Source organism: Lagopus muta, chromosome Z (genome assembly GCF_023343835.1).
Source record: "Lagopus muta isolate bLagMut1 chromosome Z, bLagMut1 primary, whole genome shotgun sequence".
NCBI classification, from domain to species: domain Eukaryota; kingdom Metazoa; phylum Chordata; class Aves; order Galliformes; family Phasianidae; genus Lagopus; species Lagopus muta.
In genome coordinates, this window is record NC_064472.1 from 23,040,943 (window position 1) to 23,068,450 (window position 27,508).

At 38.7% G+C, this 27,508-nt stretch overlaps 1 protein-coding gene across 1 annotated transcript in view; it reads right to left on the minus strand.

Moving 5' to 3' along the window:
• CMYA5 (cardiomyopathy associated 5) overlaps window positions 1-27,508 on the minus strand; it is a 48,973-nt gene that overhangs the window by 15,785 nt on the left and 5,680 nt on the right. Inside the window, exons 2-8 of the mRNA XM_048931234.1 lie at window positions 15,364-26,734; window positions 12,978-13,073; window positions 12,096-12,329; window positions 10,413-10,435; window positions 8,630-8,751; window positions 3,297-3,446; window positions 2,261-2,407 (exon numbers count right to left, since the gene is read on the minus strand). Of these exons, the coding sequence (XP_048787191.1) occupies window positions 2,261-2,407; window positions 3,297-3,446; window positions 8,630-8,751; window positions 10,413-10,435; window positions 12,096-12,329; window positions 12,978-13,073; window positions 15,364-26,734 (12,143 nt within the window). The remainder of the gene's footprint in view (window positions 1-2,260; window positions 2,408-3,296; window positions 3,447-8,629; window positions 8,752-10,412; window positions 10,436-12,095; window positions 12,330-12,977; window positions 13,074-15,363; window positions 26,735-27,508) is intronic.

A 27,508-nucleotide genomic window follows, 5' to 3' on the forward strand; every position in this document is an offset into this window, starting at 1 on the left:
AAATCAGGTTTCAGGTTAAGATGTACTTGATGTTTTACTACAGGAACAGCTAATCTAGGTATTCATCATAGCAAAAAATATGGGGGATAGATTTTTATCCACTAATACATCTGTGCAGTTCCCTTGGCAATAGTCCTTTAGTTCTCCTCTGATGTGCTTGACTGTTGTGTTTTTAAGGGTATCTGTCACTAGAGAATGATAATAGCTGAATCCACAAATGCCTGCATTAAGAAATGGAAACACATACCCACATTAATGGATGTGTAAACAATACATAACAAGACTTAACTTTTTGTTTGTTTGTTTGTTTTGTTTTGTTTGTTTGAAGCTATCTATCTAAAGAGCAGTTGGACTCAGAAGGACAGAAAGAGCTGTTACTATGCTTCTAAGATTTTTTCACAAATTACCTGTAGTTACTGTACTAATTAGAACATATAGCTGACTTCCTGGTAACATTCTCATGCTTTCTTGAGAGGTCTTCAAGAGACAAAGAGAAATGGGTAAACGCTTATTCTGCCTCTCAGATACATGATAAATTGCAGATTTTGAATGACAAAAGAAAGTGTATTTACTCTTTTTTCTTCAGGATTGCAGAAGATTCACCTGGATGTCTCTTGGGGATAGACAGGTAGAAGGCAGATATTTACTGCCCTTTGCATCATTCTGTCACATGAAATTTGGCTGTGAAACTGTGTGTTTCCCCAGGAGACAAGAAGTGAGTTTGGGAGGTGGAGAAGCAGGAGACTGGAGTTGCTGAGGGGATGATGCAGCAGCACCCACATGCCTTCTCCACAGCTCCACAAGGGCAATCATGATTTTTAAACATGTCAGGGAAAGCCCTGGAGAGGCACAGCTTTGATCCACCATTAATGTGTATGTTCCTGTAACTGCATATACCAGCACACAGCTTTCTTGTGCCAACAGTTATACTGAATTACTGAAAATAATCTTTCTAAATTCCTGTTTCAGTTCATGGTGATGTTAATGGGACCCAGCATCAGTTAGTGCTCAGTGGTATCTCCATAACCTTCTTGAGGCTTGTTGCACACCAGAGAGATATCACCTCAGCTCAAGGGAAGGTGTATAATGAGCCCTTATTTGACCTAGTTTTTTTATTTCCCTAGAAGAACAAGCCAAAGTAAATCATCAGTGACTTGAGGATATTTTCTTCACGAGGTTTGAATTTGGGGGAAAAGTGGGAGGAGCTTGCTACTTAAAGGGAAATACAGTTCTTAATAAAAATTGACTTATTAGCTAGTAATCATTCATTATCATTTTGTAGGAATTTTGCAAAGTGATCACAGTTACATTGTTGATGCCATTGAATTTGGTTTTCTACTTAAATTCTTTGGAAAATCGTCTTAGCTAAAAATATGAAAGGCAAATTGAGTATCCAGGAGAACTGTCAACAAATTTGATGTCTAATGGATTAAGCAGAAGGCTTGGAGTTATGGTTGCTGCCAACTGAAGTCAACAGCACACTCAGTGTTGTATGATTATGAAATTGTTAAGTATCCTTGTCTATATTTTGTAAATGCTACAACAGAATTTTTACCCGGTTACACAAGAAAAATCATCTGGCATGAGCATCTCAGATAAGGTCTAGAACACAAGATGCTATGTTTGGTTTGTAATGCAAGAAGCAATAGTTTTGTCTATACAAGTTATTTAGGAAATTAACACTCTGGAAAGTTAATCAGTTAAATGAAGTTCACAAACAATACTCATCTAATTACTAATCCTAATTTAGACTACTCAAACCACAGCCACACCTAAGATTTGTGTTCCACTAAGCTAGATGTGGGATGTAAGATCTGTAAAGCATGCCTCCCTCTGAAAAGTTCATCATTTAATCAATGCAACATAGATCTATCTGGGAGGATGGTAGAGAGGTAAAAAAACCTCAGCTATTACCTCAATTTTCTATCAGAGAAGCAGTGGCAGAGCAGCAGGGCGGCTTTCCCAAAGCTGCCCTGGAGCACTGCAGTGCAGTCAGAAGTAAAATTTGTGATGTGTTGCTCCAATGCCCCAGTCACAGGGCCTGCAATTAGAAACATCTTCAGATCTCAATACTTTCAGATTTCCTCTCAGGAGCAATTATGCTGTCATCTTTTAGTAAAAAGGGAAATGATCACGAGTTGCCTGCTATCTGACAGATGGACTGAAGGTAACAGCTTTCTCTGCTTCAGTAACAATATGGACTAAAATTTCTTTAAAAACGTGAAGCTTACAGTAACCAAATACAAAACTATGTACATACCTGTTTTAAAAATGGCTTTTTCACTAGGTAAGCTACACCCTGTACAGTTCACAGCCATGACCCACACACTATAACAGCGGTCTGGCTCCAGGTCCTCCAAAATGCAGTGGCTCTCCTTCACTGTCACTCTGTATTCTTCTACCAAACCTAGGAGAAACACACACAGGCTGGTACACCTACATACATCTCTCGTAGGGCCTGTAATAGTTCCTCTCATCTAACATGTAAGAAATAGTATGTTAAAAAGTTGCTATTAGCCAAAAGGTCAGTATTTTACTCTGACTCAGTTTTGACAGAAAGTTTTTTACATGCTTTTGGGCGCACTTTAAAGTCATCAGTAGTAAGGGGAGCTTACGGCCTTCAGTCTTACTGTGTAGTAGGCTGCAGTTTGAGACATACATTTAACAGTTATCAACTCTGGTTTAATTTCTCTAGAGGATAGCTATTTCTCATAATGAGTTTATATCACATGCATCCATTTTTAGGCACACATACACAAACAGATGCATGTTCTGAGCTTTTTGACGAATGAGCATTTGTATCCTCTTTTCTCAGTTTCCACACTTAACATATAGAATTGTTAATGTCATTTTGAAAAACATCTCTGAAATATATGGAAAAACTGTGGAGATTCTAATGAACTTTTCATGCTGTTTTTTAAATCAGTATACATTTTGAGGCTCTACAAACCTAAGTGGGCATATCCTTTTGCAAGCTCTATTTGTATCAAAGGAATATCAGGGACACATCCTCTCTGAAAGTCGGGCTGCTTTGTAAAAGCATCTAAATAAGGTCGTTGCTGCTTCTCTACAAACAACTATCCTGCACTTTGCAGATGATGGTATTTATATTGTATTTTGGAGGGTGAATGAGAAGATAGGGAATGTCTACTTCCTGCTCTCCTCTACTATTACCTGTCCAATGGAGGATTTCCCCACTGCGTCCTGCACCCTCCCTGTAGCTCAGCCTCCCTTGTGCTGACATGAGGTCACTGGAGAAAGGGCTGCTGCTGTCATGAATACAAGACCTTACGCACCTCCCTCATCTTTGCTGGCTTGAAGCTCCTCCATACAATACACCTGGAAGCAGTCAATGGCGTCCCCTTCATTCACAGTCCAGTAGACAGCAATGGAGGTGCTGGTAGCTGAATTTGGCTCCTGAGGTATTAAGGTCGGTGTCTGTGGGACTGAATAGAGAATCCTCAGTTGTTATTCACAATCCTGTTTTTTCAGGTGAATTAACTACAGGTTCATGAGCAATCATGTTTCTTATTTTCATTCAAGTGCTTGTTTCCACAGAAAAATGCAGCAAGTATTGGAAACAGTTTTAAAGCAGTAGGTTCATCTGAACTAGAGACAGTAAAAAATTAATTGCTCAGAATAAGAATCTGGTTGCCCATTTCTTTCACAGGCCCCAAAATTAAGATTCAGTACTAAGATTCAGTTTGGGCTAAACCCAGCCCAAAGCATGTGCCAATGTCCTGCACAGCTCTCAGAGTCCCTGCCTACAGGAGATGCACAGATGGACAACTGTGTGGCTGCTCATTTCTAGCTTCCACAAGCTGAGAAGAGCAGAATGCTGCCTCCCAGGCCTAGATAAGTAGAGCTGTCACAAAACCCCAGTGGTAGCAAGAATGCCTCTTCCTTCTCCAGCAGACCTGCTCCCTCCAATCACAGTTCCTCCAGCTGCAGTCCAGCTCTGCACTTCACTTCAAGGCGCAGAAGTCCAAGGGATACCCAATAATTTGAGGTCATCTCCTCAGATGGGACAAAATGGGCCTGGACTTCAGTGCAGGCTTCTCTGGCAAATGCCTTTTCCATTACACTTTGTCATCAGAGGAATAAAAACCTTACAGAAAGAATGCCTGTGAAATTGGAGACTGAAAGCACTTCTTTGAAGCAAACAGCACAGGATAGCTTGTTGATGGGGAGAGGGAGCTTGCAGAAGAGAGCCTTCAGAGAGTAATATAACTGATCCCAGAAAAGTGTGCAGGTGAAAGGAGCTTGTACATCACGGAGGGATTCACACAGTGTCTCAAATACATTGTCAGACTGGCAACAACGGGTATGTGCTTTTAGGAAAAGGAAGATTCAGACATTGTGCACTCAAAGCCTGAGAAACAGGAAGCTCCCTGAAACTAATCTGCCCAGAGGTGGACTCAAACTGCAGGTAGACAGCTGGGTGATCCTGCCTGGTATGGTCATTTCCCCTTAGTCCTAGATCCTTGGTCAGCCTGTGGAGTTCTGCCTTAGCCAAGTTTTCCAAACCTCATAAAACAGACCGGATTACTGAGAGGATCTTGACAGCCCTTATAAATACCTTAAGGGCGAATGTCAAGTGGATGAGGCGAGTTTTGGTGGTGTCCAGCAAGAGAACAAGGGGCACCAGCAAGATCATGGCATGTTCCATATGAGCATGAGGAAAAACTTGTTTACTTCAAGGGTGACAGAGCACTGGAACAGGTCACCCAGAGAGACTGTGGAATCTACTTCTCTGGAGCTATTCAGGACCCACCAGGACATTTCCCTGTGCGACCTACTGAGTAGATGATTTCCAGAGGTCCTTTCCAAGTACTGCAATTCCATGATTCTATGGTCTCTCACAGGGATTGCCTCAAAAACTTCTAAGTTCTCCAAATTTCATACAAACTTTGCTGCTGATCTGCACAGATCCCTCTCTGTTGACATATTATTACTATCTAAGATTGTGGTTTAACAGGGAGGGAGGGGAAAGAAAGAAACGACCCCCCTTCCCTCCACAAGATGTTCATTGTTGAAATAATTGCATGGAACGAAAATATATTGGTCTCTTTCTTCACCCAGTAAATTTCCAAACTGCGTGAATTCTGTTAGAATCTCAGCAAAAAAGCTTTTGCTTTTCCTCAGTCATCTTCACAGTAATGATGATGATCCCCTGTGGCATGAACAAGGCAAATGCAGATGCTGTTTGTTTCCTTATGATTTATGCAGAGAGCTAACAGTACAGTAGGATTACATCTGCTTCCCACTGAAAAAAATAACCTTTTCATTGCTAAAACCATCCCCATTTTGTCTGTTGACTGCATCTGGTCGGTCAGTTTAAAAATTGTTCACCTTTAGGAAAGGACTACCTTTCAGGTGAGCCAGTGGGAAAACAAGCTTCTTTTCCTGTGAAGTTGCCTAGAAACTATTATGATCACAGAAACTCCACAATTCCAAAATTTGTTATTATGCCAAATCCAAAGAGAAACTAGTATATTGAATGAAGCTGCTGGAAAAAAAGTTATATATCAAAATGCAGTTCAGTTGCATTGAAAAGCATTTGATTTCTAATTTACTTCTGCATGATAAGAGATAAACTTTTGAAAGGAAGCAATTTCAAAGCAAAAAGTTGAACTATTTTCTGTGGAAATAGAATATTTCTGCATTATCAAAATGCTGGTTCTTTTTAACATGAATTTTGATCAAACAAAAGAGCTACATGCACCACAAGTTATACTAAGTTATATTTTTCAAAAAATATATAATATGTTTCAAGAAAAATGGGACATTTTCTGATCTGTTTAATGTCTGCTGAAGTATTGTACTGTAAGGAAGCTTCTTGATGACACTTGAACTCCATGGATCACAACACAGAAGATAATAATCCAAAATGCTTAATAGATGTTTACACATTTCCTGTGCAATGGAAATAATTTCTCCTTTGCTTTGTGATCTTGAAGATAGAGAGCAGTTACATTTCTATGTGATTTTAACAGATGATTGTTACCATCACCCAAGGTCCTCATTTTTTGGTATAAATGAGCAGGACCTAGGCTTTTGAAAGAATATTTTCTTTTATTTTGAAATTATTTCAGCTCCTCTTGTGACAGAACTTGTGCTTTAGTGTGCACAAGTGCATACTCATAGGTCTTCTTTATGATTACATGTTTCTTAATGGGTGACTTACATGAAAGGAGGAATAATCTGAGGGAAAAGGAGTTTCCATTAGTGAATGTGGAATATTTGAAAATGGATGGTATTTTGCAGGAAAGATTTTTCTATAGTTATGAAAATAAAGTTCTATGTATTTGCTCAGTAAAAGACTGTTATTTCTGTAGGAAAAAAATATGTGGATTGAAGAAACATGACAAATTCACATCTATTTAATCAAATTGATTAAATCAAAACAAATTCAGAATGTCTGGCATTTGCCTCTGCTATTTGATAAATGATGTACTCAGAGTCTTCAATTCAAAATTTAGTTTCATGCAGGCACTTACTCCCATTTTCCTTCAGGAAGGGCATAATTTTGAAAAAAATATGTATTTACTCCACTGCTCACCAAAGTAAAAATCACAGTAGGAACAGAGATATTTGGTAGTTGAAGTGAAGGATGAAAAACAGAAATTTTAGAAGGAAGAAAAGAGTATGAAGCATGTAAAATGAAAAGCTTTTAAAGTCATTGACTGGTTGGCAGTCATTCATTTCCAGTCTGTAAAAGCGGACCAAGTCTGGACCAAGTCTGGACCAAGCCATTTGGTGTTCAGTAAACACAGTAATAAGATAAAACTACACAGCAGATCTCAGCAATCTGGAAAAAACACACTGGGAGTGACTTGTGGGAAAAGGAAGTACAGCAGGAAAAAATGAGTTAGTTCTCCCATATGACTTTGACAGTAGGTAACAACACAGGAGGAAAGTATGGTTGTATGTAGGGAATTGTGAGAGAGAGTTTAGGAAATAAATGGTGGTATATTGCACATTTACACTACTAAGTCAACACTGGCTAAGAGTAAATTAAAAAAATGTATTTTAATCTGATTTTGTAAGTAAATGAGGCTGAGATAATAATGCATGAAGAAATGCCAACCTAATCTCACCTGAGAAGTTTTGAATCCCTTAGATAAATTCACAGGTGTGACAAGGAAGTTAAGGTCTGGGAGATACTCAGTTTCTCTACTGAATAAAAATAAGTGACTATGTGCAGGAAGAAAACAATCTAGCCACAGTGGCACTGCTGAGTGCAATCAGCTCTTACTAGGTACAGGAGAGTCTGAACAAGAGTGCACTTCTCCAACATCCCACCTGATAATCCATCAAGGTAACAGAGCACCAAATGGACACTGATGTTCTGGTTGCTCTTCTCAGGGACCAAATAGGAGAAAAAAGTCATCACCTGAGTAGCCATAGAGTGACTGTGACAGCGGTGGTGCATGTGACAGTGAGAAGGATGTCATAAAGCTGGACAGTGAGATGTGATTCTCCCAGAAGAACCCTTCTCTTTAGAAAGTCACTATAGACTTACATTTCATGGAGAGAAACGGATTGTCATAAGTAGCTCTCTAGATCTGGATAATGCCTATAAATGTATGTACAGGCAAAGCAGCAAGCCCACTTAGGCAGGCTTTTTACAGAATATGAAATAGAGATGAATAAGTTTCTTTATCATGTGCAATTTTAACCACTGTCTTCAGAAGTAAAAGCTTATTCCAGCTAAAGCTATAACTTCCCTTTCATATCCCCATATGGAGGAGTTCCATGGAATCACAGAATCATAGAATGGCTTGGATTGAAAAGGACCACAATGATCATCTAGTTTCAACCCCCCTGCTATGTGCAGGGTTGCCAACCCCCAGACCAGGCTGCTCAGAGCCAAATCCAGCCTGGCCTTGAACGCCTCCAGGGATGGGGTGAGCATCCACAGTCTGTCTGGACAACCTGTTCCAGTGTGCCACCACCCTCTGAGTGAAAATCTTCCTCCTAATATCTAACCTAAATCTCCCCTATCTTAGTTTAAAATCACTCCTCCTTCTCCCATCACTATCAATCCATGTAAACAGTCGTCTTTCCTGTTTATGAGCTCCTTTGGAGTACTGGAAGGCCACAATGTCTCCCCAGAGCCTTCTCTTCTCCAAGCTAAACAAGCCCAGTTCCCTCAACTTTTCTTCATAGGAGAGGTGCTCCAGTGTGCTTTCAGTATGCCTTCGTTCACATGGCATAAAACCAGGGATCTTGGCCATCAGTCGTTCCCTGGCTTTCCTCCCCACACGGAGCTGCATCCCTCTTGGAGGATGCATGCTAAGGAGACTTCCATGTCTGCCTACAAGGAGACAGCAACTTCTTTAGCCTCATGAGATTTACAGAGATATGCTGATAGTCTGAGATACTGATCTTTTAAAAAAGACAAGAATCCTCCATGATAACTCTCCTCCCTCTGCTCATCTTAATGTCTTACTATAAGCCAAACACTTGTGCACAATTAGACTTCATTTTACATTCAACTCTGATTGCTAATAACATGGTTTGCAAATTTATACTTCTGAAATTGATTCTATTTTTAGCTTCCTAAGATTTCCAAAGTATTGCCAAAACATTAACTTTTGTAAAGATGATATTCAGAGATTCTTACCAGCCACATGTTTTAAAGAGTTCTGGTTGCTCTTTCCTGGACTGTCCTCATAGTGCTCAAACAGTGAAAATGTACTGGGCACCTTTTCTAAAGAACGAGTAGCATCCATTGCAGAACATAACCTATTTAGGATAAAATATAGCCATGTAAATCTCTCGTGGTGTCATGTAGCTTCCAAGGGCCAGAAGCAATGTCCATGCTACGTAACTTTCTCTAAGTTTCCTGTTAAGCTGAGGACTGCATGCAAGGAGAAGTTCTGAATTTGAACATTTAGAGCATACTGACAATTCACATAAGAAACACACTGAGAACAAACACTATCTGTATATCTGTGTATAATCTCTGAGAATGAGAGGATTTGAATTTCACAGTAAGACTTCCAAGAGCATCAGATTTTGGGCACAGTAGCACAAGGTTACAGTCAGCACTGAACTACAGCAGCTGATCTGCGGATATAAGGTAAAACAGTTGCTTGTGGCAAACAAACTAACAAAGCAAAACAAAACAAAAACAAACAAGAAGGAAGATGGATTTCACCTGATTTGCCTACATTTGCTGAGTTCATTAGAAGAAAAAAAAATCAAACATATTTTTAACTTTGAGACACGAACAACTGAAGGAGATGAAAGATTATTTTTTCAAAGCAGTTGAAATTTACCTTTCTCCTCTTTGTTTTTCACTGAAGAAGTGAAAAATCATTGTAGCACTTAATTATGTATAATTTTCACAAAGCAAAACAAGTATTAAATATATTTTCTTTAGAAAAGCATGCATTGTTATTTAGGTTTTTCATAATATTTTTGGCAAGTCAGGTATTATTAAATAAAATAATAACCAAACTCAAGCACAAAACTGAATTAACATTAAGTTTAGTGTGCAAGTTAACAAATGAACTCTAAGCATGCAGCAAGTCTTTGAAAAAAGCTAAGTGCAGATGTGAAACCAAAATAACATGTTTTGTCATAAAGCAGGAGAGTCCAAATTTATAGTCCTAATCCTGCAAATATATGGGAATTATAAAGGGATGTTTGGCACATTCTCATCACTCCATTTTCCTGGGTTAGTAATTTGACAATAACCTGGAACCCTTGTGCCATTTTTACATCCTAGTCTATCAACCCAGAACAGCATTTGTATCACTGTGATGACTGAGGCAGCGCTGACGATGGTATGTTTGCATCATGCAGTGCCACAGCCTCATGGCAAAGTCAGTGGTGGTTGTCTCTGTAAATGAAGCAGGCAAAGCGAAATTTCCTTTAGTTTTGAGGCTTCTATAGGGGAATCCTGGAGACTGTCTAACTAGTCATAGTTCATCTTAGAAAATGTATTGGGGGAAAATGAACTAAACTGAACATTTATCTAATGAGGGATAGAGGTCACCAAAATGACTCCCCCAAGGCATATGTCATATTACACGTAGCTACTGAAACACAGTAGTAAAATATCACATGGTAGTGATGTTAATAAATATAAACATGGTCAAAATGGTTTCTAGTATGTGTGTATATAGCAGTAACTACAAGGAACATGTGCTCAATGCCTGAGATTTAAAATTTAGTCAGGAATTTAAAATGGCACTTATTTAATTGATGTGTTATAGAACATATACAAAACACGTCAGAACTGGTTAGTTACAGTACTTGCAACAAGTATGAAGTTATTATTTACAAGGTTGATAAAAGTAACTACCAATATTAGCAATATTGTTAGTAAATTAAGCATCCAGCAGCATCCATCTAAGCCTGGTATTCACTCCAGAGCACTTAACCCATACTTCAGATACCTTTTGTTCAATTCTTTAGACGACTAAGGAAAAAAAAAAAGAAATATATTAACAGTTTCAAAATCCTGAGAATATTGAAGAGTCCCCCATCCACCCCACAGTTCCCTACTATCCACAGAGATAAAAACACAGGGTTTTATTGACTAAATGTTGGTTGGGATGCTGCTCATTCACACCCACAGAGAATTTGGTTCCTTAAGAATGTTTCTCCGTCAAAGCTCTCACTCAGCAGGCTATTCAAGTCTATCTGGTTTAAAACTCCTAAGGAGCTAGTATTCAATATCTGGGTATAAAGACCAGGGCACAATCAAATACTTTTCTAAATCAAAGTTTTTGCAGAAGATAATCACTTTTGCATTAATAACACATAAATACCAATTCTGTCTGAAATTTCCTTCATAACTGCTGTTCACCAGAAGCAGGTTGAGATTTGCACCTGTGGAGTAAGAGTTTTTCCCATACTCCATGAATTGACACCTAACATTTCCTGTCTCAGAAAGAAAAGTTCCTGTCCTATATCAGTAAAAGAAAGGGATAGGGAATCTTTTATGATCTAGTTAAAACCCTGAATATCATGGGAAAGAGTTATCCTAATCCAGTACTTCACAAATTTTATCAAGAAGATAAAAAACATTTCTCATCCATCCCAAGATAGCCCACCTCTCAAAGGACTCTCTAGGTTCCTAAGCCATTGAGCAGCTCAACAAGAGGAAAGACAAATATTGCTCCACCAATTCTATAACTGTTGGTATTTGGTCTAAGGAGCTTCTATTCCAAAAGCTGTTTTATTTTGTATGAATGATTAGTCTTCAAAAAGTAATTTTAATTTTTCATTTTCTTGCATCCTGTGATAGCTTCTGCAACTTCCAAATTACAGGCTAATTCTACAATGGGAGCAGATTCTTGTCACAGAAATCCTATCACCTTCTGATACAGTTCTCAAGAGGAGGAAGTAACATAGCTGACCTGTGAACAATTCTTGCAACACAAGAACAATCTTGGAGGACACAGGTCATTAATGATTAATTTGCAAGAGTCTCTGAAACCAGTTGGTGGCTGACTGATGACTGTGTCATCAGGTAACTCAAGTCACACAGATTCACGCAGAATGTTTTTCAACTCTTGGAAGGACCACCACAGACATGAATGTCACATGTGCATTTCTAAACCTCATCTGACTAGGAATCTTTCAATAGTAAACATTTATCTCAGTGTCTATAACTTGAATGCATACCTACTTTCTGTGTCTCCCCATATAGATAAACAAAAACCACCAAAAGAACCATTTTGCTTTCACTTTGGTTAATTTTCAGTTATGCTTTCTTTTTCCACCTTTCTTTCCAACAGTGAAGTAACTCTTACTATGACATTTATTGTTCCTCACTGGTAAACTCTAGATAAATTATTGAGACGTCTCTCAGTTTTCTCTTCACAAAACAAAATAGAACTATTTTAATTCTGTAAGGCATATTTTCCTACTGTGCATCATCTTTGCAATTCTCTATTAACATGACAAAAGCAGCTGATCTGGCATTTCAAGGATGGAATAACTGAGCTTGTAGGATTTAGAGATCTTTAAAGAATGAAACATAAATATCTTTTTCTCAGCTCAGGCACTGCGTAAATTATAAGTTCTTTCCTAACTAGTCTAATAAAAACTACATGAATGCCATTTGTACTTACATTTAGGAAAACAAATCCATTGAGTTCTTCCATTTCCTTTACTGTAGTCTCCAAAGTTTCCTTTGCTGAATCAACAGTTTGCTGGAAGTTAACCATCTGTTCATAAAGGTACTCCATTTTCATCTTCTTCACTTCTTCAAAGTTTTCTGATTTTTCATCATACTGTGTTACCATTTTCTTAAGCATCTCTTCATTCTGCTTTTCCAATAACTCTGCATTTTTCTTACAGTTTTCCTAGAAAATAAAAACAGATATAAATTGATCTGCAGACAGAAATTACAATAGTTAATGAATACACAGAATTTCTCAATGCCCATACATGATTCATCCACCAGATTCCTGGCATCCTGACAGTAAGAGAACTTGATTTCTGTAAGCCAGCTCATCTGGGACAAATAATTCTGGAGAAATACATTTAAAATAATGGCAGATATATATTTTAAAATGTGAATGCTTAAAATTAAACTCCTATATTCAAGCATAGAGAGGAAGTCTGATTACAAAATAGCTAAAAATTCATTCTTTCAACTGAAGTTAATACAGCCCTCAAGACTTAAGAATGTATAGCCATTGGGCAGTGTATTTAGATGTCTAACGCAGGTCTCTAAACACAGACAGAGAGTGAACTTTTTATAAGCATAATCAAAATCAAGGGAGCTTGTTCCTCCTGTGCTTGCTAGTCACATATTACGCTTTGCAATGATGTGCAAAAAAGAAATCTTTTTTTCCCCTTAACGCAACTCCTTCCAGGAAAAGTCATTTTGAGGACTAGAGAAATAGCCTATTGTAGAATAAAAAATGACACTATGAAAAAGTCAAATGTAATTTAGAAGCAGTACTGTAGAGGGAAAGAAAATCAATGTGAAAAAACACTGGACTTACCTCCACAGAGTTAAATAGGGATTCAATATCACTCACAAACTCTTCAATCTTCATTGATTTTTTTTCCAGTGCAATTAGCAATTCACCTAATTGATCCTGAAATTCAAAAAGTATTGTTAACTGTGTTGTTTTATAAAGTTTTCACACACAACATATTATGTTGAAATGGATATTTTTCTTTTCCATAAGCTGCAATTAGAGCAATTGCTAAATTAAGTTCAGGCATCTCCCTGGATGCAAAGGCAAGCACAGAAATAGCAACTGGAACATCTACAAAACTGTTTCCAATCCAAAAAAAGTTATCTCAGTTCAACAAGGTGCTGAGTGTCTCTACGAGTTGTCAAACACTATGAATTCTATTGTAGCTTTGTTAGAAACAGAGGATACGTAGAGCCTCATGAGTATCCTCAAGAGGAAAAAAGCCCAGAAGAAGGAGATTATGACAGGAAATTAGGAGGCTAACAGATTATGAAGCACTATGATTTTGTTTTTTAATTAGAGTTTTAAGGATATTTCCTTGTAAACCAGAATCCAACAAAATCGCTGTTTGAATTATATGTGCAAACAAAAGCAGTCCAAGGGACAACAGGCACCAGAAACAACTCAGAACTTTTTCTTGATGCTTCTTGACCATTCCTAAAAGAAACTAGCTGTCTGCTCAAGTAAAATTTATAACTTGTAAGAATATTTAGTTGTAGATAACTGGCATAAATCTGAAAGGAAGGTCAACAGGTCAACTCCTTTGGTAACAGCTTCCTATTATGGCAAACTTCTACAGTCACATCTGTTCAAAAACTAGCATATTACTTTCCATTAATTATAAGTGTCACATTGGACTGTAAAGCTGAAAGCTGACTTTATAAATATTAAAAGCCAATCACCAGTATTCAGAGGAAAAGTTCTGTTTGTCAAGATAACCTGCAAAATCTAACAGGTGCCATCCACAGCTCATTTTTTTAAATTGTGATGCTATATCCTACAATAAAGTTCAGGCAACAAGCATTTTGCTATCTTAATATTTTCTCAGCGATTATACGGAGGCAACAAGAAACATACAAATATCATCTCAAAGTAACTTGAGCCTTGAGTGCTAGAATCACGTGAAGCCAAGCCTGTGCTGAGGCCAGAATTAATCCTGGCTTCATGTCTGTGTTCCACAGCCAGGGAGTGATATCATGGGACATTTATTTGTGGCTTAATTTGACTTGCTGCAATGCAAGTACGTATGAGGGATGGTTGAGGTCTATGACTTTGCTAGTGACTTACTGGTAACTAATTATCACTTCTATGTCAAGCATGGATGGCCATATATAAAAACTAACTCTGCTGCCATACAACTGCACACCATGAAGATAGTTTGCAAATATTGATATTTGAACTGGCACATTCCTCCTCTACTTTAAATTTCACTTTCTTATATATGATCCATCATAAAAATAACATAATAACAGAAATGTGAACAGTTTTGGAATGTTAATGAAACTGTACTAAATCTGTATTACGGACAACTGATCATGAGCCAGAAAAGAGACCTCCCCTTTCAGAAGTGAGATTAAACAGCTGGTAAACAAGAATATCTTTATAATTGTACATAAAATAATCTGATATGGGAAAAGTGAAACATCACACGCTCATGGTTTTCACAAATAGAACTGTAATTAAGTGAAGAATGAGCTTCCACAGAAATGAAAGCATTTTCACCATTATTGAGATCAAAGTTGTGCCCTACTAAAATGGGATACGTTTCTATCAGTTTTTTAGAGTAATACAGCTTGAAACTAGTAGAAAGAACCAAGACTTGTAAAACTCTTACCTGCAGCACAGCTAAAATACTATTAGGGTAGGCAAACATGAAGAGAAAGAACAGGAAATGTGGACGAGATTTCAAAAAAATATGCATTGTAAACTCTGTAATTTGTCTAATATCTCCAAGCAACCAATACACATAACTGGACTGGGGTACGTTTTGTGATGATAATGGCCCCTGCATATTGAGGTTTCTGTAACTCATTGAATGAAATAAGCTGCTCTTACAAAAATTCTCTTCAGTGAAACACCTTCCCAATTCTTACTCCGCACATACAAAACAGACAAACATGCACAGATAAGAAGACTAGAAGATGAAAGGTCTGGTAACAGCCACATAGAAGCATAGCCATTCAAACTTCTGAATAAAAAAGAATATCAGCTTAGCAAGCTTAGGACTCTACAGGACACCTTAATGATATTTCCCCTTCAAGATTTCTCTCATGTGTTTAGGAATAGCTTTATTTTATAGATATTATGATAGCCTTTTAACTGCTTTCTGAAGACTTTCCACTGACTACATGGGAAGCATAGAGAAATTAGACTCAGCATTTCCTTCCCCATCCAAATAAATTCTTACCTTCATCTTGGTTGCAGCATCATCTAGGGTGGTGACTTCATGGTCCTTGTGTTCCCCGAAAAGCTTGTCAATAGCAGATATTGGACATTTGCAGTTATAACAGTATGTATCTATCTGTGCTTTCTTCAATTCTCTTTGTGGACTCTCAATTTCAGGAATGTTTGCTGCTGATTTTTCAGGATACATCACCACAAATCCTGAATCTTCAAGTTCAACAGGTGTTTTTTGCTCTGGCTCATTAAAAAATTCATAACTATCCCCAATATGCTCAAAAGAGTCCCTGTCTTCAAATAATAGCTCCTCATGTGTGAGTTCAGATGATATTTCATCTTGCAAAAGTTCTTCTTGTGTAATCACATCATAGTCCATTGACTCAGCGAAATCTTCATAAACACGAGGGTGCTGCTCTTCCCTTTGAAAGTCTGGCTTCTCCCTTTGCTGAATTGTAGGAACATGAGAAAGAATTTCCTGGGTATACTGATCATCTTCACTGTCTTCAACAGGAGTTCTAGTATATGGAACATATCTTTCCACTTGAGGAACTGCTGTTATTTCATGGTGTTCTTCCTGCTTATTGATAAATTCTTGATGTGCAGCTCCCGGAGAATCGACTATTTGACTATACTCTTGTTGACTTGTTTGCTCTGGTAACTCCTCAGTTGTTTCCACAGGAACATTTTCTTCTCTTTGTTCAGTGACATCACTTCTTGCACCTGAAACAATCACTCTTCCTCCAAAAGGAATGGCATGCGTTGGTTTGCAAATTGTTGCTTTAATGTCACTGTGGACTTTCTCCACAACATCTCTCTCTGGCAGAATCTCAGTTCTAACACTTCTTAAAACATCATCAGACCTCTGCTTGTATTTCTCCTCTGAACTCGGAACAGAAATTCCTCCACTAAAAGATTCATCTTCTTGCATCTGATCCTCCTGAAGCTCTAAGACTTTACCTGGAATTTCATCTTTAAGAATGTATTTTTCAAAATAAATTCCTGTTCCATCATCTGTGTCTGAATTTCTGCTTGGAAAAGATGCATTAGAGTTACCACTTTCTTCATCAGAAGGAGTCTCACCCTTTGTCTTTTCTCCTACTGCTTCTGCATAAAGATCCTTGTATAAAAATGATAGAGCAGGTGGCTCTTCTAGAAGCTCTGGATTAACAGCAGCAACAGTGGTAGGAAACAACAGAGATCGTTCTAGCACTCCTTCTTCTGAATCAAATAGTGGGGTCCCTGGTGACTTCTGTTCATCTTCTACACTTGTAGCTTTTTTACTGCTAATATCAATTGATTTCTGCAGAGGAAAAGGTTCTGGAGTACCCACATAAGGCTGCATTTTGCTTTCTCCTTTCACAGTTCCATAAAATACTTCATCCAAATCCTCAAGTAAGGCAAATTCCTCTTCCAAAGTTTCTTCCTCAGCAGTTTCTTTGGAAGATGTGGCTTGTTCCGCAGGTTCATTAAGGTCTTCTTTCACAGGGCGTGATGAGCTTGGTCTTTCAAAATATGGCCTAACTGGGGATTTGTCATCAATCAAGGTATATTTTTCAAAATAATCAATTTCAGATATACCATTGTCAGGATCCAAGACTTCATGATTTCTGTTTTCCGACAACACTGGATTTTCTTCTTGTATTTCTCCAGTTTCCCCATCATCATCAATTTTGACCAATTCTTTTACTTTGTGGCTTTCAGACACTCCCAACAATGAGATACCAGAAACTTCTGTTGTTCCAGAAACTGAAGCTTCTTGTCTCTCATGAGCTATTTTTTTCTTAAATGAAGGATTTGTTTCCAAGTATTCTAGTTTATCTGGCATATGTTTACTTTCTTCTTGATCAATGGAAGAAATATGTGTAGGAGCATGAATATTGAGTATTTCATAACCTTCTGAAATTATATTAAATAGATCTTTTTGTTCAATAGGTTCTGGAGCATGCTGACTGTCTTCTGCAGTGCTCACGTGTTTCATTTCTTCTTCCTCTCGTCTCAGGTAATGCTCAGGCACATTAGACATTTTGTCTGCCTTCAGATGTTGTGCTGCTTTCCTTTTTGTAGGGTTTCCAAATCTAGTTTCACCCTCTGAACCTTTGTCTGGACCTGGATTATCTGCTCCTGGAGATGGTAAATCATGTCTTCCTGTTCTGTGACCAGTTTCTGAGGACAGTCCATAGGAAATTTCAGTTTCAGAATCAGAAACTCTAAATGCATTACCATTATTGTCTGTAGAGCCATGAACTGTAACTTCTGTGAAATTTCCAGCTAGGAATTGCTTTGATCCAAAATCTGAAGCTCTGTTTCGAGAAAGCTGGTCTACTCCTTTAGCTTTTATAGGATTAATTGAATGAGCTTTCACTTCTTCTTCCACCCAGCTGGGTAGCCCAGGAGATGGAATATCTGGATTCTGCTTTTCATTAGAACTGGGGAAAGTAGACTTCGACTCCATTGAATAAAACGTACCCTGTTCACAAGAATAATGCTGAGTTTTGTGTGCCACAGTGTCATAAACAAGATCTGAGGAAACAGATCTCAGTTGCTGTAAGGATGAATGCTTCTGCCCTGTGAAATGTGGCTGCATTTCATGTCTATCTTCTTCTTTAGTGAAACTACGTGAAACTCTATTTGTTTGGTTTTCAGGTATGCCTACTATGTTAGCTAGAGATGATGGAATATTTTGTTTTCCTTCATCATCAGTGAAGGCCACAGATACTGTTTTTTCAGACGGAGCATGAAAAGGTACAAATGTACCTGATGACACTGATTGCTGGTCTGCTACAGCAGTTGCCTTTAACTCTGTGCTCACCAGCTGTGGCACCTTTTGTGTATCTGGCTGTACTTCTTGTTTATCCCACTTGGCAGATAATTTGGGGGAACTTAGCTGCTCTAATGACAAACATTCTGTGAGATCTTGTTCATCTCGTTCTTTTGTGTGCAATGCAGTCTTATTCTCAAACTCTTCTGTCTTCAGGCTTGCTGGTTTAGGTGAATACAACTGATTTTTTTGCAATTCTGCTTCATCATGTGGTGGAATTACATATTTACACTCTGATTGTGCAGATTGGGGAATAGCTAGCTGCATGCTTTGCTTTTGTTGTTCAGCAAGGGAGTACTTGGCAACTAAATTCTCAGAGGCAGGTTTTGAATAAGGTGGAATTTCTTGCTGATGTGTTTCATCAACTGAATAAAGTGGAGCTGAAGATTCAGTCCCTAGTTTTGAAGGTGCACTTAAATACTCCTGACTTTCTAGAGTTTCTGTTTTATCTATATAATATGACGTATTTAAATGTTCAGATTCTAATTGTGGAGTTGTGTGGAAGTATTGTGGAGTCTGTTCTCTCTCTGTTTCAGGTAAAATTACATGTTCAGCCTCCGACTGTGCAGCTACAGGCAAATTTAGATAAAGTCTTGTATTCTCTGCTTCTTTTCTTGTAAAGAAGCCTGACACAGGCTGTGCTGTTTCTGACGGCTCTGTTTTACACTGGCTGTAAGACAAATCTAAATGCTCAGAGGACAGGCCTCCAGGTACCGGTGAAGACTTTGGATTTCTTTCCATTTCTGTTTCAGAATAGGAGACACCCAATGGTACAGACACTGATTTTTCAGGAAGAGATGAACAGGGTTGAGTTGTTTGGCTTGTTGCTTCCTTATTGGAACAAGATAAATCTTGTTCAGTTTCCAATGGAGTAGTTTGAGGTAGAATAATCCCAGTGTTCCTCTTCTCTGAATGTCCTGCTCTCGATACAGCTATTTTGTGCTTTTCCATTTTTTCAGTAGAATTTAGTATATCTGATTGCTCAGACTTCAGTTCTGCAGTTTGTTGTTCCTCCGTCCTGGCAGAGGTGTCAGATACAGAAAGTGTTTCTTGCTGCTCTGCTTCAACAGCAGAGGGCGGCAAATTAAAACACTGCAGTTCAGGATGGGTCCCATTCCTCTGCTCTGTTTCACCTGCAAAGTGTGATGTCTCTGGATGTTCCAGATGGGCAGTCTGTGTCTGCTCTGCTTTGCTATAAGTGGACAACAAACCCAGTGGTTTCACTCCACGAGTTTCTGCTTTGTCAAGAGAACATGAAAAATATGGATATTTTACTTGTTCTGTTTGCAGTTGGTCTGCTTTTCCCATTGAGTATGAGAAATCAGAAGACATAAACACTTCTTGTGCAGTTTCCTGTTTTTCTGCTTTATCAAGTAAATGTGATAAATATGGCTGTGTTAAGTCTAACTGTGAAGATGGTTTCTGGTTTTCTTCACCAAGTGAGTGCAAAAAGGAAAGCTGAGCCAACCCCTTTTCCTCCAGCTTTCCAAAAGACTTCAAAAATGCTGGCTTTTGCAGTACTATCTGGGCAGATTGTGAGTGCTCTGGTTTGTCAGTTGGATAGGATAAATCCATTTCTTCCATCTCTGGTTGTACAATTTTGTGGTGCTCCTGATGGCAAGTAGAATACGATGAATCTTTGTTGTCTGATTTCTGATGTGCAGTTTTCTCTTCCACTGCTCTTACAGAATACGATAGCTGTGGACGTTGCAACTCTGACATTACCATTTCTTGTTCTTTTTTGTCAGAAGAATACCATGAAGCTGTATGTTCCAGTTCACCTTGCACAGTTTGTATTTCATCTGTTTTACTGGAGTCATATATAAAATCTTGTTTTCCTATGTCCTGCACTGAATGTGCCATTCTTTGTTGATCTGTTGTTCCAGTGTGAGGAGGTGCTACAGGCTGCTCTGATTTCCACTGTGTAGCCTGTGGCTGCTCTACTTCACCAATGGCATATGACAAATCTGAATGTTCAACCTCTGGTTGTGCTGTTCCTTGCCAACGTGTTTCGCCCGGGAAACGTAGCAGCTCCTGATGTACTCCTTCCACGTGAACAGTTTGTAGTTGCTCTTTCTTTCCTGAGTAAGATGATAAATCTAGTTGTCCCAACTCGGGTTGTGTGGTTTCTTGCTGCTGTGTTTTATCAGTAGAATCTAATAAACCCGAATGTTCTAAATCTTGACTTGACATGTCTTGTTTCTCTTTCTCGTTTTCTCTTTTTTCACGAGAGAAATACAAGGTTTCCAGGAACTCTCCTTCCATTGAAGTGCTTCCTGGTTGCTCCACTGTGCCATGAACACTTGACAGTGTTGGCTGTTCTAATTTCAATTTTGCCATTCCCTCTGTGTGTAATGCATAGCTTTCTCTCTCCTGTTTAAAATCCACATGTGCACTCTGTTTTTCTTCACTGGTGGAAGAGAACGAGTCAAAGTGTGGTACCTTGGCCATGGCATTTGAGACGTTTAGATGATCAGGCTCTGGTGAATCCCATGATTGCTTTGTTTTGACGAAAGAATGCAATAAATCAAGTTCTTTCAACTCCAATTTTGTTGTTTCATGAGCTTCTGCTGGGCTAACAGAGAATGACAAATCTGTGCACTCTGATTCCACCTGCGAATCTTGCAGTCTATCTGCTTTCCAAACAGAGCACTGAAACTCAGAGGGTTCTGCCTGCATTCTTGCATTTTCCCTTTGCTCTTTTCTGAGAGATGATGAAAAATCACTTGGCTCTTCCAGCCCTGGTTGGATCTCTTCTTGTTTCTGTAGTGCACGAGTGGAATGTGATAAATCCGGATACTCCAAATCCAGTTCATCTATTTGAGTCTGCTGTGTTTCACCAACTGAGCATGATAAATCCATTATTTCTGCCTCTGGTTGTATGAATTCATGCTCTTCTAATCTGCCAGCAGATAAAGCGGAATGGATTGATTCCTCATGTGCAATTTCTTGTTCTATTTCACTAACAGAATAAGATAACTGTGAACATCCCCTTTCTGGTTGTGCTTCTTCTTTGTTGAAAGAATGTAAGAAGCCTGACTGCTCCTTTTGAGCATGTTGTGCTTGCTCTGTTTTGCCAGGCCAAGTTGCTAGATCTGGTTTTCCTAACTCCAGCTGTGTATTTTTTTGTGGCTGTGTTCCATGAATGGAATATGATAAATCTGGATGCTTCAGTGCGGGTTTTGCCATTCCTCTTTGCTCTTCTTTTCCACTATGAGACAATATATCTGGAACTCCTGGTTTCTCATCTGTTGGTTGTGGATGCTCTGCTCTGCTGGCAGACTGGTTCTCATCAGGGCATTCCAAGGTATGCATCATCCCTTGCTGTCCCACTTTGTCAGCAGCAGATGCCAAATATTCATTGCCCAGTTCCAGCTTAGCAAGTGGGCCTATCTCTGTTTTGCCATGGGCATCCAACACATTCAGTTGTGTTCTTTCCTGTAGTTTGCTGAAGGAACAGGCTAGACCGGGATGTTCAGGCTTCAGCTCTTCACTTTGCAGTTTTCCTACTTGGAAAACAGGATAAGGCAGGTCAGGATATCTCTGCTCTCGTTCTGCTATTTCTTCTAGTTCTGCTGTACCCACAGAATGGGCCAAATTAGATCTTTCCACTTCTGGCTGAGTGATTTTCTGTTCTGCTTTTTCAAAGGGGTAAGTTAAATCCATTTGCTCTGATTCTAGTTGTACTCTTTGTTGCACTTTTGCTTTTTCCAGAGGATATATCACATCAGCATGTTCTGTCTCTGTCAAAGCCATTTTCTCATGTGGCCTAACAGTGGAAAATGATAAAGCTTGTTTCTCAAAGCAGTCTTCAGCATATTTTAACTGCTCTGTTTTGCTAGAATAATTTTCTTGCTCTACCTGCTTTTCTGGTGTATGCTGCTGCTTTTCTCTGTCAACAGAAATTTTTCTGTGTTTCTGATCCAACAGTGCTGCTTCTTGTTTGTTTGTTTCACTGGTGGAATGTGACAAGTCAGAGTGCCTTGCTTCTGATTGTGCAATTTCTGGCTCCTCTGCTTTTCCAGGGGAATATGTCAAATCTGGATATCTTGAGTCTATTTGTTCAGATCCTGGTAAATCTCCTTTCCTGGTCACCCTAGGAAAATCTTCATGCTTTGAGTCAAACTCTTGAGTTGCTTGTTCTTTAAAATTACTGAAGGAAAACAATGTATCCGGATATTTTGAAACCAGCTGTGAAGTTTCTTGCTGGCTTTTTTGGCCATCAGGACATGATACATTTGGGTAATCAGATTCCACCTCCACAGTTTGATCTCGTGCTCTGCCCAAGGTTTCTGGTGAATCCAAATATTCTGATTCTTGTTGCATTTCTTCCATGGAGTAAGACTTCTCTGGATACTCTGGATACTCTGACCCCTGTATGGTATCACCTGGTTTCAGTTCACCAGTCTTGCATGAAAGATCTGGATGTTCTATCACTGATGGTGTTTCTTGTTCCTTCGAACCGAATGGCAAGGTTGGATGTCTAAACTTTTCTTGTTCAGTTCCGTGAGAGGAATATGACAAATCTGGATATTCTGTACCCACTTTCCTTTCCAGTGGTGCTTCTTTGCCACTAGAAAAGGGTACAGATACTTGCTCCTGCTCTGGATGCATTATTTCATCTTGTTCTGTTTTTCCAGTGAAACATGAAATAAATGGTTGCTTTGTTTTCTGTTGCGTCGCTTCCTCTTGCATGTCTATACTTGCATAAAATGTGCGTTCTGGATATGCTGGTTCTATTTTCTTTTCTTCTTGCATTAGTTCACTGAAAGAATATGGCACAGGTGGATGCTCTAACTCTGGTTCAGTTATTTCTTGCTGTGCCAAATTCATTTGGTCAATGTCCTGTGTTTCTACTTTCCCCCAGATTTCTGGCAAATCTGAATAATCCAGTTCCTCTTGTGTAGCTTTTGGTTGAATTTCTACTAGTTCTTCCAGCCCTCTTTGAACTCTATTTTCTTGTTCCATTTTTCCAGTGTAATATGATATATCTGGCTGCGGCAAATCCAGTGGTGTGGTTTCCTCTTGCTGACTATCAGGAGTGGAATAAGTAGGAATTAAATGTTCCTGCTCCAGTGGAACCATTTCCCTTTTTGTTGGTCTGTCAATTGAATGTGAAAAGTTCAAAGATCCCAACTTCATTTCTTCTTGCACTATTTCTCCAGTGGTAAATGAGAGATCCCTATTTTCTGAAGCTAGTTGTATGATTTCACTTTGTTGTGCTTCACTAAGGAAACATGACAACTCTGGACTTCCTACGTCTTTTTGTACAGCTTCTTGTGCTGCTTCTCCATGGAAATATGGAAAATCTGCATGTTCCACCTTTGGTTGAAATATCTCCTGATCTGTTTTTCCTGTAGAAAATGATTTATCTGACTCTTCTTTATGTTGCTGCTCTTTTGTAGCAGAATATGGCAAAACTGGACACTCCGAATGCAGTTGATCAGTTTCTCCTTGCATTGACTTTCCATGGAAGTTAAGCTTATCTTCAGGTTGTAAATCCTTCTCTACAGGTTGTGGCTGTTCCCCTCTGTTACCAAAATATGACAAAAGAGGTTTGTCAATGTGTACTTCTGCCAAATCTTGATGCTTTGTTTCATCCTGTGGATATGGTAAATCTGAATGCCTTGTTTCCTTATTCCCCATTTGCTGCATCCTATCTCTTCCACTTAAATCATATATATCTGGATGTACTAATTCTAGTTTTGTAGCGTCTTCTTTCTCAGCTTCTTCCATCAAATAGGATATGTCTGAAGGTTCCAACTCAAGCTGTGCTGTTCTTTCTTGCTTTGCTTCTTCAGGGGAGTAAGACTTTGGCTGTTCCAGTTCAAAGGGAATAGTTTTTTGCCCTTCTGTTTCTTCCTTGGAAAATGAAAAGTCCTGATGTTCTGTCTCTAGCTGTGCACTCTCTGATTCCTCTCTTTCTTCCCCTGGAAAAGAAAAGTCTGTCTCTTCCAGCTGTGCACTCCCTGTTTCCACCACTTCTTCCCTAGAATAAGAGAAATCCGGATGCTCTGTCTCCATCTGTGTACTCTCCAATTCCTGCATATCTTCCTTGGAAAAATCAAATTCTGGATGCGTGGTCTCCAGTGGTGTACTTTCCAATTCCTTTTTTTCTTCCCTGGGAAGTGAAAAGTCTGGCTGCTCCATCTTCATGTGTGCATCCTCTGATTCCACCACTTCTTCCCTGGAATAGGAGAAATCTGGATGCTCTGTCTTAGACTGTGCACTCTCTGAATGCTCTACTTCTTTCCTAGAAAAGGAAAAGTCTGGCTGCTCCATCTCTAACTGTGTACTCTCTGATTCAATCATGTCTTCCCTGGAATATGAGAAATCTGGATACTCTGTCTCCTGGTGGGGACTCTCTGATTTGTCTATGTCTTTCTTGGAAAAAAGGAATTCTGGATGTTCTGACTCCAGCTGTGTACTCTCTGATTCCTCCCCTTTTTCCCTGGAAAATGAAAAATCTGGCTGCTCTGTCTCCCCTTGTGAACTCTTTGATTTATCTGTTTCTTCTCCGGAATATGAGGAATGTGGATTGTCTGTCTGTAGCTGTGCACTCTCCAATTCCTCTGTTACTTCCTTGGAAAAAGAGAAATCTGGATGCTCTGTCCCTGTTTGTGGTCTCTCTGATTCCCGACTTTGTCCACTGGAGTATGAAAAGTCTGGATATTCCATCTCCATTTGTGCACTCTCTGCTTGATTGTTTTTATCAACAGAAAAGTCAGGGTGATCTAAACCTTTTGCTTTATATACAACAGGTCTTTTCTGAGTTTCTTGTGTTTCTGTGCAAACAGGATATGAAATGCCAAAGTACTTAGAATCCATCTTTTCAGGTGTATGTGAATTTAGTTTGATTACTTGCTGCTCTGCTTCTTGAGCAAAGAATAAGTCTTGTTCTGACTCCGTTTGTTTCTCTAAGTAAATATTTTGCATTTCTGGTAGTGGGGTCCTTTGACTTTCTTTTTTTTTAACAGAACACAATAGACCAGAATGTTCAGTTTCTGCCTGTGCAGTTGCTGATGAGTGATACTCAGTTTCTTGCTTCTCTATTACATCTAGAGAATGTGGTAAAAGCACATGTTCAGACTCTGATTGTGCAGTTTCTGATGACTGAGTCATAATATGTTCCTGTCTTGTTTCAGACGGAGTGGCATAACTGGGTTTAGCTAACGGAGCATTAGATAAGTAAGATTCAGCTGCTGACTTCTGTACTTCCTTTTCAAGATGTTCCAGTGTGGATTCTGCAGGTTGGGTACTTTGTCTATCTAATTTGTTAACAGCATCTGCTGAAACAGACGGTAGTGTTGAACTGGGCTGAATCTCTAGCTCCTTTGGTTCATCTGGAAGATCTGATGCTGTCAGCAGTGATTGATCTGGTTTCTTATTTGCAGTTTCATTTGAAGGAAGTGACACCTGTTCGTCTGATTTATCATCAGACTCTAGTGCAGTAGTTGTTAACTGTTCTGTTATTGCCCTGCTAGCTGCAGGTGAACATGAGTAACTTTGCTGCTTCCTTGCTACTTTGGGAGGGCTGGACTTTTGTGACTGCCTTGATTCCTGATTCAGATTCTCCAGTTGAGACCACCCGTCTTTTCTTTCTTTGTGTTGAAGAGTTGTTTCTTCACCAGACTTTGAATGCTTGCTTGGTTTATCTTTTGTTTTTACAGGTTTAATATTTTGAAATGAAACATCTTTACTAGTAAACTGTTTTTCAAGAGGTGTTACTGAAGAATAGCTTTGATTTGAATGTGCTGTGGATTGCTGCCTTTGATTCCATCTTCTTTCTGATGATGTTTCAAGACTTCTACTTGTTCTCTGGAAAGATTTTTTATGCGTTGCTTCTGAAATAAACCTATGTGATCTTTCTTTTACTGATGCTTCAAGGAAGCATTCAGATTCTCCTGGAATAGAGCTCTTTCTTTGGATTCCACTTTTTTCTAGTGTTTCAGGGAGTGGCCCAGTCCCTCCAAAAATTGAATTGAACAGCTGGATTCTAGACTTTACTGGTCCTCCAAGGATCGGCCCTACTTTCCTCAGCCTGCTTTCTCTAAATATTGATCTTATTGGAACACGTTTTACTGGTTGTTCTGCAATATTCTCCAAATCTTCTTCGTCCTCCAACATTTCTTCATCTGTGTCGTGTGCTTCCATCAGTTCAACATTTAACACTGAGTCCTGCACATCTCCCAGAACAGTTCTTGGTTCTTGCCTCTGCATTCCAGAAGAATCGCGTTTCTTATTGCCCTGACCTCCTCTCACATGTGTGGGCAATGGCATTCTACTTGAAGGTTTACGCTTCCTTTTCCGAACAATTTTACCTTCATCCATAATAAAGATAACTTTTCCTGGAGGAGAACCTACTGGTGAACTTTCCATACTGTAAAGATCAGAAGTTGTACTGGTTTCTGAAGTCCAGGGAGTAGAACATCTGCTTGAGCTGGTTTCCCACGTTATCCCACTATCTTCACTTTGAACTGTTACCATCGAAAAGGAGGGATTAGTCATGATGTACTGCAGCTTGGGTTTCACATCTTCACTTTGGATAAGATCTTTCAGGCTGAAAAAAAAAAAAAAAAAAAAAAAAAAAAAAGCACCATAAAATAATATAGCATCAAATTATTGCAGTGAAGTCCAATGCATTAAAGCAATGTTTTTCAAACTTATAAAAATACTTCTTTTGCATAGATTTTGGAACACAAGCAGAAGAAAAGTCATAAAGTCATATTTCATCTGAGAAATATATTTTATATAAATACAGGCTTTGTGTTGCAAGGTTAGTTCAGTGAAAGGGAGGTGTTGGAATGCTCATGACAATTCAGGAAAAACTGCATTTCATCTGACCTTGTTTGTGAGTGTGAGATCAAATGGATTTTGAACCAGTACCTGATTAACTCATACTATAATTTAAACACTGCACTAAACATGCATAACATAATGACAGTGTTTTATAGCACCTACACTTTCTTTTCCTAATTGTAAAATGATTATACAGTCTGCATGGTAGTAGAGAACAGTTTGTTGCTGTCTTCTCCTGTTTCATTGTCTAGGCAGTATACATATTTAATAATGTAATTTAGAATACATTCAACAATCTAAACCTTCCAGGCTATCCCTGAATGAAATAACAGTGTTTTATAATAATAACTTGAAACCTTATGATATGCAATCAATGCAATGTAACATCCTGCAATTAAATCTAGTCTCATTTAAAAAAATTTGAATAAATTTAAAAATGTAGAAATGTGTTCTTGGAAGCTTTGAAAAAGAAACAAAAACCAACAAACTTAGAAATAAGAATGTAAAGAATAGTGAAAGAAATAAAAATACACTA